General features: G+C 51.5%; 1 protein-coding gene across 5 annotated transcripts in view; it reads left to right on the plus strand.

Moving 5' to 3' along the window:
- Nucleotides 1-621: 621 nt before the first annotated feature.
- The window catches only part of BCAS1 (brain enriched myelin associated protein 1), a 60,003-nt gene continuing 47,938 nt past the window's right edge, over nt 622-12,686 (plus strand). For all 5 annotated transcript variants that reach the window (XM_054724153.1, XM_054724155.1, XM_054724156.1 and 2 more), the window contains exons 1-3: nt 622-698; nt 3,242-3,306; nt 9,748-10,328. In XM_054724153.1, coding sequence (XP_054580128.1) covers nt 622-698; nt 3,242-3,306; nt 9,748-10,328 — 723 coding nt within the window. The remainder of the gene's footprint in view (nt 699-3,241; nt 3,307-9,747; nt 10,329-12,686) is intronic.

Below are 12,686 nucleotides of genomic sequence, written 5' to 3' on the forward strand. Positions count from 1 at the left end.
TGGCCTGGTTTGTGGGTTTCTTGTTTATTTGTTTATTGTTTGTCCACCCACCACCACTAACACCCCCCCCCCCCAGCCCCCCAGGTTGCAGCTCTGTGAGGTCAGGGGCCTCATCTCTTTAATTCATAGTTGTAACCCTACTGCCTGGGGCAGTGTAGCAACTCAGTATATATTTGTTTAATCAGTGAATGATGAAAATATAGCCAAATAAATATATAATTACAAGTAGTGCTATGAAAAAACAAATCCAGTGCTAGGACAGGTTTTAACAGGGGACCTAATTTAGTTTGAGGAACAGAGAATACTAAAACTTGTAAGTATTCCTTTAATTATCTTCACACTAAAATCTCCTTGGTATAGAAGCTGTAACCAAGAGGGAAGAAATGCTACCCACACTGAATACACGGTTCATCATGATAAATATGTACCCCAGAAATGAAACGCAATTGAAAATCGGGGCTGCATTTGACTTGAACTTTGTGGATTAACGGTCTAAAATGTCTCTTTCCCCGCAAATAAATGTAGGCCATTGTGATGACATGCCACAGTAACTTGCCAGGTCTCTACTTTTGTTTGTCTTGAATTTTAATTTCTCTCTCTTTTTTCTCTCTTGCAGGAACCATGGGTAACCAAATGAGTGTTCCCCAAAGAGCTGAAGAGCAAGAGAATGATTCAGAAACAGACGCTCATGAGGTAGAGTGGCTGCGGTCACTGAGCATGGGCTACCACCAGGCGGAGCGGGGCGGCGGGGGGTAAGGGGCAGGGGGGACGAATACACGGCCTGCCCAGTGCTCATGTCATGGGCCTGCTCTCCCCATGGCGTGTCCTGTTGCATTCAAACCTCCGGACTCCATCACAGAGCTTGGCAAAAACGCAGGCTCTAGGGCCCCACTGAGACTCCCTGAATCAGAAGCGGCAGGGCTGGGAGCCTCGGGAGCCTGTGTCTTTAAGGACCTCCAAGGTGATCCCTCTGCAGCCAATTTGATACCTGCTCCCAGGTGGGTTTGGACCAGTGGGTCTCAACTGGGGGTGGTTTTGCCCGTCCCCACCAGGGGGCACTTGGCAATGTCTGGAGACATTTGTGGTCGTCACAACTCAGGTAGTGCTACTGGTCTAGTGGGCAGAGGCCAGGGATGCCGCTAAACACCCTTCCGTGCACAGAACAGGGGTCAAATGTCACCATGCGAGGATGAGAGCCCCGGGGACGATCCGTCATTCGCAGCCTCACTGCACATCAGAATCAGCTGGGAACCAGAGGCCACCCGGGACCAATTGCATTAGAACATGTGTGGGAGGGGGGCAGGCTTCCAAATGCCCAGAGCCCCTCGCCTGTTGCTTGTGCAGCCAAGGGGGGAGGGGCTGCTTGTTTAGGAATTCGTCTTTGAAAGACTTCTCTGGAAGGCTGAGGCCAGGAACGCCGAGTGCGTCTCCGTGACCGGGGAGCAGAGAGCCTGCACGTCCACCATCAGGGTTCAGAGACGGAGTCAGTGTGAGACCTGGAACTCTGCCAGGAGGAAGAGAATGCCTGTGAGCGAGTATTGATCAGATCACAGGGGGATTCCTGCTCGGAATGGAAGGCTGGATTTGAAGAAACGGGCTGGAAACTCATAGCGGGTGTTCAACCTGACTGCACACTTTCATTGCCTAGGACTCTTAAAACCCTATGGCTGGCCCCACGGCCAGCTGAAACCCTCCGGTGGGGCCCGGCAGCAGCAGGTTCTAAGCTGCCCAGTGAGTCCATGTCCGGCCCAGGAGCCTCTGGCCTGCAGGGCGAGGCAGTCATGGAGCCGAGCCGTGTGCTGGGCCCATTCGAAGGTGCGGGCTCTGCCCAACGTCCACTGCCAAGAGGTTCCCGACTCTTACTTCCATCAGGAGTGGGGAAACGGTGTTGATGAAATCTCCTGATGTTTAAATAGTGGCAACTGATTCCAAAACGCTTTTTAAAATTCTGTGAGCCAAATAAGCCCACTTTGCACCCCAAGTATTAGCCCAGGAAAGCCAGCAGTAACCTCAGGGCCACATGGTCACGTGGGCTTGGTGTTTCACTTTCATGAATTCTTGGTGGAGTTCATGATAAACTCGAGAACACGGGCTTACTTTAAACAACGAAAACCATTTCAAAAATGTAAAGGAAGGAAAAGTCTTCTGGGTCCCCCCCAGGAAGGCCCACCTTTTAGCTGGTTGCTGCTGTTTAGAAACTTTTTGTTTTTATTTATCTCTGCACTTATTAACGGCTTACACTACTAACAGAACCACAAAATAAGACATGGTGTGCAAAGCACTTAGCATAACATCAATCTTCAATTAATGTCAATGATTAGTGGTATAATTTAGATGATTTTATTCCTTAAATGACATTACATACCATTATTTTCTCTATTGTGACTTTTTGCTTTCCATGTGTGTATATGTGTATGTCTGTATCTGTGTACACACACACACACACACACACACACACAAAAAAAAATCTTCTTTAATATCTATAGTAATAAAAGGGTAATATGCTAATTAGACCAGACGTCTTCCAGATGTCATTCTGGACGTCCTTCCTGACAAAGCCGGGGCTGGAGGGAAGCCAGCCCGGGTCCCGGTGGCTGTGGGATGGCCGGAGGAGAGAAGCAGTTCAGGTCCCAGGTGACTGCCAGCGGCCGGAGGAGGAAAGCCCGGGTCCTGGGTGTCAGAGGGAAGTTGGTGCAGGCAGCCAGGGGAAGGAAGGCCTACTCTTGCACGAATTTTCGTGCATTGGGCCTCTAGTCTACAATAAATAACAGAAAAGAAAAACATCAGGTCAGGGCCCTAAAAGTGGGAAAAGGCTGCAGCATGAGATGAGGCAGGTGTGGGTACAGGCAAAGACTGCAGCGAGCTCCCTGTGTGTGCAGGTGTGTTGACTAAGGGCCCGGCTGTGTGTGCAGGACGGTGGGGCGAGGCTAACCTCACAGGCTTCGGAGTCACATGCTGAACGTTCCCCACTGATCAGTCAGCCTGGGCGTTCCATCGCCCGTGGGTCCCCCCTGCTGCGCCTGCAGGCTCCTGAGCTGAGACGCAGACAAGGGGTGTTCTCAGGGTTCCAGGAATCCATCTTTAGGGGGGATCGCGTTTCTCTGATGGAATGCTGGGAGTTCCCAGAAACACGGCTTTAAATTAAGTTTCATCTTGGGAGGCACCCCGTGGCCTCGAGCCCTGACTTTCCCGGGAGACTTGACTGATACTGGCACGTGTCTGCGCAGGTGGCGTCTAAGAGGGCCTGTGTTCACAACGGGACGCCGGTGATGGTGTCAACCCACACGGTTCAACTCTACGACGAAGGTCAGTGCCACGGGCCCTCTCGGGCCGGGACTGCTGGTCCTGGTTAGGGGAAATGAGATGGAGGATCGGAGCCACAGGCTCACCTTGAAACACCTGTGTCTGTCGCCCGGGGCGCCCTAACAGTGTCCCAAGCGGGTGGTTGACGCCACTGAAATGGGTCGTCTCACAGTGCGGAGGCCAGAAGTCCCCGCTCGAGGTGTCGAGGGATTGGCGCCTTCTGAGGGATGGGGGGGCCTGGTGGGGAGGGGGTGCTGTTCCCTGCCTCTGGGTGAGCTCCTGGGGCCTCAGGCATTCCTCGGCTTCCACATGGTGTTCTGTGTCCCCACAGCATCGTCCTCCTGTGTGTCTGTGTCTAAACTCCCCCTGTTAAGAAGGCGCGGTCACCCTGGGTTTTCCTCCTCGGGGACCTCATCTTACCTGCTCATCTGCAAAGGAGGTCACGGCACGGGGGGTGAGGGCTCCATCCTCTGTGGGCACACAACTCAACTCGAACAACTCTCAGCCCTCCTGGTGCGTGACAGCTGAGGAGGCCGAGATTTAGGGCCGATGAGAGGAAAGCAACGGAGTAAAATCAGTGAGGGTGGCCTGTGGAGGCAGACAGACCTCCTGGTTAAAACCCTGCTCTGACCTTCCATTTAAGCCAAGCCTGGTGCCATCTGTCACTGCGAGCTGTGCCCTGTGTCCCTGACTCCCAGCGTGGTCCTGGGCCAGAGCCTCCCTCCCACCATGGGAACCGTTAGACCTGCAGATTCCGGGGCCCCCGCCAGGCCTCCTGGATCAGAAATGCTGGGGGTGGTGACCCCCACCCCCGTGTTTTCTCGAATGTCCTCCAGGGATTCACACTCTCCCTCAGACCCCTGCTTCAGAGACCCGGCAGGCGCCTCTGGGAGGCATAGAGAGGACTGGAATGGCTCCGTCTAGATTCTAGAAGGAGCCACTCAGCTCCGGCCCAGTGCCCTGCGGGAATCCCTCAGCAGATAAGAAGAGATTGCAATGAAAGCCTGATTTTAGGAGTTTCAAATGAAGTTTTCCAATTCAAAAAAATCTAAACACTAAGGGCCAGGCTGACCACATCATAAATGCCAACCTCTGCTATTGTAGTTTTTCCTACTTCACGTCTCTTAACAAAGGTCACTTTTTTTTTTTTTAATCACCACCACCAGGTTCTCCCAGCGTGAAGCATTAAACATTTAAACCCTGTAGCCAACTCCACGCATGCTTGCTTGGCTCGGGGCTCACCAGGCATCCTGCCCACAATAAGGTGTTCCTGTGTGTGCCCACAGGGAGGGACCACCTGGGTGGGAGGTCACCAGTGGCCGGTTCCCTTTTCAGCTCTATTTTCTCCTCTTAAACCAATAAACCACCCAGGGGGTTAAATCATGAGTTCTTTTAATTTTATTTTAAGTTTAAATCCTCACCTGAGGGCATTTTCCCATTGATTTCTAGAGAGAGTGGAAGGGAAAGAGGATGGCGGGGCGGGGAGGGAGGGAGAGAGAGAGAAACATCAACATGAGAGAGACATATCAATTGGCTCCTTCTTACACACACCCCTAAGCCCCTCCCCAGGGCTGGGGAACCTGCAACCAAGGTCAGTCAGTGCCCTTGACCAGGAATCAAACCCTCGACCCTTTGGTCTGTAGGCCAACACTCTAACCATTGAGCTAAATCAGCCATGGCCATGAGTCTTTTTAAAATGACCTCTGAGAAGATAATCCTTCCTCCGAAGTTCTCAGTATTGTAATACAAACTGTATATTTTGTTAAAATATCTCATTAGAACTCTGAGGAAGCAGCTTGCTTTGACTAAGAATACTCGGAGCCTAATTGAGACCCATACCTGATGCTCAGATTTCCGAGGATAAATTAATTCATTTCATTTCTATTTTTAAAGTCTTTCCAGAGCCCTCAAGTTTGTAAGCTAACCCCTTGGAGTAACTCCTTGTTTTATGACTGATACTTAGGAATGTCAGCTGGTAGTGGTAGTGATAATATATAAATGTTAGGAAACAACTGATGTTCACTGACTATCCACCAGCTGCCAGCTGCCGTGTTCAGTGTCTTCCGGGAAATATGGCATTTAAGCCTTCCAGCCACCCTTTGAAGAAGGCACTGTGATTTCCTTGCTCGCTTTATAATCATATGGAGGCACAAAGAGAAGAAGTAACCTGACCAGGTCGGGTGTTTAATAAATGACGGGTTCAGCGTTAAACCCAGGCCCTTCCGATCCACAAGGTAAATTCTTTAACAAGGGCTCTGAGCTGCCCCAGAAGCAAGTGCTCAGTCCCCGCTGGACAGCATGACTTTTTAGGAAAGAAAACCAGCGCCGGACACAAAGTGCCTCTCCTGCCCTGAAGGATCCATGCCCTCCCTCCTGACGGCGGGCTGCCCTGGCGTTCACCTGATGCCTTTTCATCTTCCCTGAACTCCTGCACATTGTTTCCATGGAAAGTGAAACTCTTTGGTATGTTGTCTGTCTGTGCTCTGCGAGAAAACTTTTTATTGAAACCAGATTCAAGATGGGCTGGCTTCTCCCAAGCTTCCTCCTAGGAAATGAAGACTCAGTTCGGCTCATCCGAAAGGAGCATTTTTATTCTTTCCAGAATCACGTCGGGAAGGCGTGTAAACTATCCCCATCTTTGCAAGAGTATAAAGCCTGTCACTCTGATGGGTTTTTATTTTAATTTTTTATTGATTTTAGAGAGAGGGGAAAGGAGACAGAAAGAGAGACACATCAGTGTGTCCTTCCACTTACTTATTCATTCATTGGTTGATTCTTATATGTGCCCTGACCAGGGTTCGAACCCGCAACCTTGGCATATCGGGACAACGCTCTAACCAACTGAGCCACCCGGCCAGGGCTCCAGTGGATCTCCTTCTGCTCACTCACGCAGATTGGATTTGTGTGTGTGAGTATGTGTACGTGTAAGTTAATGTCTTAAAACGTATTTGTTTTTAATGTTTATCTAAGGTCTCAAATGACTGTAATCTCATTTCCCCAAGTGGATTTTTTTCCTCTGAACTGAGAAGACAAAGTGTTTTTCACTTCTATCCGGCTCCTTAAAACTCACTTCCTCCCATTTCATTGTCTTTACCTTCTTTCCTCCCATACTAACTGCCTCCTGGGCAGACTTGAGGAGCCTGGAGACTCCATTTCAAGGAGAGAATTGGTTGCCACTAATTGGCTAGTGAAATAGGTACTGACCAAGCCCCTGAAATTCTCTCCAAGTCACTGCGTATGTACATAATTTAAACTGACATAAGTCGGGGAGGGTGGGAGATTGTTAGCCCTGTAATGGTAAAGTCCAGCTTCAGGCACAGCTGGATCCAGGTGTCCAAATGCGATCCTTGGGCCACCGCTCCCTGGATCTTCTGGCTCTATTTTCATCTGTGTTAGCGTCATCTGTGGGCAAGCATTCCCAAAAGGGATGGCCAAGGCCACCCGCTCTGATGTACCCCCTACTTGTTTGCCAACCCAAGCACAAAGGGCAAAACTCTGTTCTAATAGGTTCAGCAAAACTCCCAGGATTTCTTTAATTAGTCTTGCTCAGGTCATGTGCCCACCTGGGAGGTGAGCATTTTAGCAAAGGAAATAGAAGTACTAGGTGATGGACATGGGTATGCACTCGCCCAATTTGAGGGGCCGAGCTTCGATGTCATGGAATGTCCCATGGAAGAAGTCCTAGATCTCACAAGTTATCAAAAAGCACTTCACCCATTCCGTGATATCAAGAGCTATGGTTTGCATCTGTTGTAATCTCTAAATGCATTGAAGTCTCGTCTAGATCCCGGGATGTAGGAAATGCATCCTTGATCAAAGCAATTTATTGGCACTTTTTAAAAATCTGTCCACAGGAAATTCTTTTCAGAGCCGTTTTCCGCGGCTGTAGCACTCACCACTGTTCCTTTGGTTTCCAGCCAGAGAGTGAGGAAGAGAGGACAAGGACCGAGAGAGATCAGTTGATGCTCTTGGCATTTTGAAAAGCCCTTCCTTGTTTTGAATCGTAGTCTCTCCCTTTTTGTCAGCTGTTTCCTTTTCTCCTGGCCTGGACCATCCCCGCAATTCCTTTATATTCACTCTGACACTTCAGCCGCTTCCTGGCTTCCTGGCACCCGACATACTCATCTATCACTTTCCTACTCCCGCGCTCCCCTCCGGCCTGTACCCCTGAGAATAACATTGACCGTGATGATGAATTCTGGGACCACAGGGAAAAGGCTAAGAAGAGCTAGAAGTTATGGTCACTGTTCCTGCAGGCGATTCCTTGAGGTCCGAGTTTGTGAGGAAACCCTGGTGCTTGCCATGGGCCTCCCGTGGGTTTCCTCTGTGCTCCTCGGAGCTTAACGGGGAGGCTGCCCTTCTGCACAAGAACCCAGTGCGCTCTCTCTCTCTCTCTCTCTCTCTCTCTCTCCCCTCCCCCCTCCATATTTGTTTGTTCCTCACTCTAGACACTGGGAGATGCTAGAATTTGGCAACAATTGCTAATGGATGGATGTATGCCTCACTCCATGTTAACGCCCACTATGAGCAGACCAAAAGATCCTCAGTCCCCCCTTCTCTTTCTCTCTGTCTTCCTACAATCAGATATTAAGAAGTAGCTGTCGCCCAGCCGGTGTGGCTCAGTGGTTGAGCGTCAACCCATGCACCTGGAGGTCACTGGTTCGATTCCCGGTCAGGGCACATGCCCAGGTTGCAGGCTCAATTCCCAGTAGGGGGCGTGCAGGAGGCAGCGATCGATATTTCCCTCTCTCTCCCCCTCTCCCTTCCTCTCTCTCTCTCTCTCTCTCTCTCTCAAATCAATATATTTTTTAAAGAAGTAGCTGTCAACAAATTATAAAGCAGAAAGCAATGTTGGCAAAGGCATGGCAGAAACCTTAAAAATAATCTCAGTATCTGTCAGCTATCAAGACCCACTATGGCGAAGGCCGTGTGCCAGGTCCTAGGCAAGAGTTTCCTCCTTCAAACGTCTCAACAGCCCTGCAAGGGAGCTACCATTATTCCCATTGTACATACGAGGACATTCCAAAATTTTAGTGACTCGTCCAAGGTCATACAACTTAGCAGTAGAAAATCTTGATCTTCAACTGTGGTTCCAAAATGTGTGGTATATCATATCCTATATAATAAAAGCCTAATATGCAATTCAACCAAACAGTGGAACGACCAACCGCTGGAACGACCGGTTGCTATGACGTGCACTGACCACCAGGGGGCAGACGCTCAACACAGGAGCTGCCCCAGCCCGCAGGCCCCAAGTCGGCCAAGGCGGGTGCCAGCGGGGGTCCCCCTGATCACCCCGCTGGTCGCCCCACAGAATGGCTCTGATCGCCAGCCAGGCCTAGGCACCCTACCCATGCACGAATTTCATGCACCAGGCCTCTAGTTGCTTTATAACAGGGACCTAGAGAAGAAGGCAGTTGAAGGTCAATGCAGAGGTCAAAGCAAAAGGGGTGCCGGCAGCAGTGTCCTCCTTGCAGAAGGTGCAGCCCCGGGCAGCTCACCCCACATGTCTGACCCCATGTGCCTGATGCCACGCCGGCCTGAGGCCTGAGTTGCCTTCTCGTGTGGACATCTGCTCTTCTAGCCTTAAAATAGAAACTTCCTGAGTCTTCATTTCTGAGCTCCTTTAGTATTCTCAGCAGATTTCTACCCATAACCTCCCCGCCTGTTTCCTCACTCATGCATCCTGACAACAGCTAGTGTTCTGGGCACAGTTCTACGTGCTCTAAGAATGCTAACGCACGCCATCTTCATAACAAAATGCCTCCTTGTACCAGACCGCCAAGGCACAGGATAGGTGAGTAACCTGGATTCAAATAGGCATTCGAGCTCAGTGGTTCTCAAATGCGAGTAGCACCCCCCGCCCCGCAACACACACACACACACACACACACACACACCCCTGCCCGCCACCAGGGGGCAGTTGGCAGTGTCTGGAGACATTTTTGGTTGTGACAACTTGGGGATGCTATTGGCATCTGGTGGGTTGAGGCCAAGGATGCCGCCAAACACCCTAATGCTCGAGATGGGCCCCCTAACAAAGGATCCAACCCAGATGCCAGGAGTCCCAGGGCTGAGCAACCTCTTCCAGATGCGGAGCCCAAGCTCCTGCCCGCTCCTGCCTCCCAGGGGAAAGCGTGAGAGTGTGCGTCTCAGGGGTCCCTGCGGAGATGCAGGAGGTCCTTAACCTGAGCCTGGGGGATGCAGCACCTGGTGTGGACTTCCCAACAACGGCTTCCTCCTCGGGACCTTCTGTCCCTCTCTCCCGAGAGGCACGGGGTCCGGGGACAGCTGACAGCCACCCTCTGCTCTGCAGGCGGCGGCCCCCACCCCGTGTGCGCGGTGGCGTTTGTGTGTGAAGCGGAGTCGTCCGTTGCCCACACTTGCGTTTCCTCGCGGGGCTGGGCTGAATAACGGCTGTTTGTTTTGTGTTTGTGTTTGCAGTGGATTTGGGGATAAGTGTCCAGGAAGACAGTGTGGCCGCTTCTTCCCCCAAGACAGTGGACGCCAGCGCCGTCGCGGCTGCCAGCGGAAAGAATCCCGGGAAGGAGGCCAAACCCCGGGCACCAGCTGCTAAATCGCATTTTTTCTTGCCTCTCCCTCGGCCTGTACCAGGGCGTACCGGAGACCGAGGCGAGGATTCATCGGAGCCACCCCGCGCGCCAGGGCAGCCCGATGTCAGCTCCGCGGGCGGCCTAGGGGACAAAGGCGCGAGTGACAGCATGGCCCTGCGGCCGGCAGCTGCGCGGGGGCCCGGCCCCGATAAAACCCCCGGCCGGACCCCCGCCGACCACCACGGCCTCGCTGCCACCCCGGGACCGGCGCCTCTGCCACCTGAGTCAGGGGGAGCGGCCCCCTCAAAGCCCAAGGACTCCGGCTTTTTTAACAAACTCTTCAAACTGGACAAGGGACAGGAAAAGGCACCCGCTGTCAGCCACCAGGAGGCCGAGTGTGCGGCGCGCGAGGACCAGGCCTTCGACATCCCCGGCTTCCCCGGGCCGGCCCACGATGTCCCCGCAGAGAGGGTAAGTGCGGGTGGGACAGTCCGTCCCCTCTGGGGCGAACTCCTCTGGGGCCGCTGGGCAGGACGGTGGCCCACAGATGCCTCTGCAGGCACCCGGGCCCCGGCAGGTGTCGGGGCCTCGCCCCCCGGAACAAACAGCACATTGTGGCGGTGCCTCCCGTGCCGGAGCAGAAACATCTGTTTGCAGACAGTCCCAGCTGGGGCGTCTGTTTTATGTAAAAGCCAGCGGAGGTGGGTTACATACAGATGAATCCCTCCTTCCATTTATCAAAGGGGAAGCAAGACAGGTTGCATCTGGGATCAATGGCAGCCGGAGGGAAAGGCGTTAGCAGAATAAAAATGGTTCCTAAAGACTTAACTACCCTCCCGACTCGGCGGCGGAGGGGCTTTCCGTGCAACACATTTCGTTTCCCACTTTTCATAGCCGGGATTGGTCTTTCACTGTCTTTTCCAGTAAAGGGTGGGTTTATGTAAAAAGCTTTTACCCATAAGGGCTGACTCTTTATGTACTAATTATTTTCCAACAACCTGGAGCAATACCTTTGTAAAAACTAGATTATTTTTTAAAGGAGGTATCCAGAATTCATCTTTTTTTTTTCTTGACACTTTTTTGGCCTGAACAAAGAAAGGCGCGGGTTCTTTTGATCTTGAGAAGAGCATGAGCTTTGAACCATGAAATTATTTGTTTGTGTTCAGGGCAGAGAGAAGAGATCCTTGAATGAAGAAGGAAATAAAAATGAATACATTGTCTTTTAAGGGATTAGTTTCCTTCGTTAATGGACTTTTAAATGACAGTGTTTTTTTTTTCAGACTTTAGGGTTAAATCAAGTGCCTCTAGTTGAGGTTAGAACCAGGAAAGAATTAGCTGGGCTGAGTTATTGATTATATGCTCATGTGTCAAGATGACCAATATATTTGTCTTAAGAACAGCCACTCTGCGGATGCTGACGCTGGCTCCACTTGTTGTGCACCTACAGCGTACCAGGCCCTGTTCTAGACACGGTGCATAGATGGTGTGCATTGCTCTGCAGTCTCAGGCGCCTAGGGTAGTGGGAAGAGTCAAACTGTAAATACTAAACAGCAGCTGAAAATTCCGAACTGTTAAAACTGGGAAAAGATCACTGGGCTATCAGTTGTTAGTTTCTTACTATCAGTATTCTTGCTGTTCCTGTAAAAGTTAAGTCCAAGAAATACGATATTCAAATTTTCCTTCAAAAGTTTAGAACAATTGCCCTTCAAATGCCCTCTTCCCCAAATGCACCAATTCGGGAGCCCATTGACTTGCTTTCTGTCTAATTCAAAGTAGGTCTTTCCATGCATCCAGGCACCAAATCTCTGCTGAGTGTGCCACAGCGAGGCACGGGCGAGGCCCGGCCACATGGTGGACAGGACAGAGCGTTCCTGTCCTCAGAGAGTGTGCAGTCCAGCAGGGAAGAGATAAAAGCCCCACAGGTGTTAATACGAGGTGTCAGGTGTCTGCTGGGGGGGAGAGGGGGACAGGTGTTGGAGAGGGAGCCCCGACACAGGAGAACTAGCCTCGCTGGCCCAGGGAACAGTCCCTCGCTGTATAACCCTCTCGCAGAACGGTGCTTGTCTCGGGGCTATAAACGGGTCATCGGGATTCGTGGATATCTGAGAAGCTGTGAACTACTTCACTCGGAGTGCAGACACGGATGGAGCCCACGCTATTGGCCATGGGCTCCGGAGCCCATCCTGAGCGTGTGACCCTCTGCATAGTCACTGCTGTGTTCACAGGGGCATCCGAAGCCAGCCATTGCCTGACGTAGGGAAAGACTGAGCTGCTGGTGGGAGACCCACCTTGGGACAGGTGTCGAGTGCCTCCTCCTAATCCCCATCTTAAGGAAGTAAACCAGGTCAACATCTGATCGCCACGCTTCACACACACACACACACACACACACACACGCACACGCACACACATGCACTTCCCCATAAAACCCAGCGCACCCAACCCATTCCTGTTTCAAGAACAGTTCCAAGCTGTGCTTTCTCAGCTCAGCTTTCCTTTTCATTGAGGACTCTGAGAGGGAGCACCTCAATTTGAATGGAATGACTTTCAAAATGATTTTGGAGTCAGAAGAGGGGCGTGTGTAGGGAGCATGGCTGGTATCTGATATAGTCAAGCCCCGAGAGCTGCTCAGAAGGTACGGTGACCTCTCAGAAGACCACCCCCCTCCCCCGTTATAACTTGTCTTCCTCTCTGAGTGAGTCCGCGCCCTTAGGTCCCAGAACAAAATGTGCATCTGTTTTTGTGACACCACCAACCTCCAGTCTTTGCTGGCGGTACCTTGGAATTGGATGCCACTCCGTACTCTGCATATAAAACACAGACATGTCA

Source organism: Eptesicus fuscus, chromosome 12, assembly GCF_027574615.1.
Source record: "Eptesicus fuscus isolate TK198812 chromosome 12, DD_ASM_mEF_20220401, whole genome shotgun sequence".
Classification (NCBI taxonomy): Eukaryota; Metazoa; Chordata; class Mammalia; order Chiroptera; family Vespertilionidae; genus Eptesicus; species Eptesicus fuscus.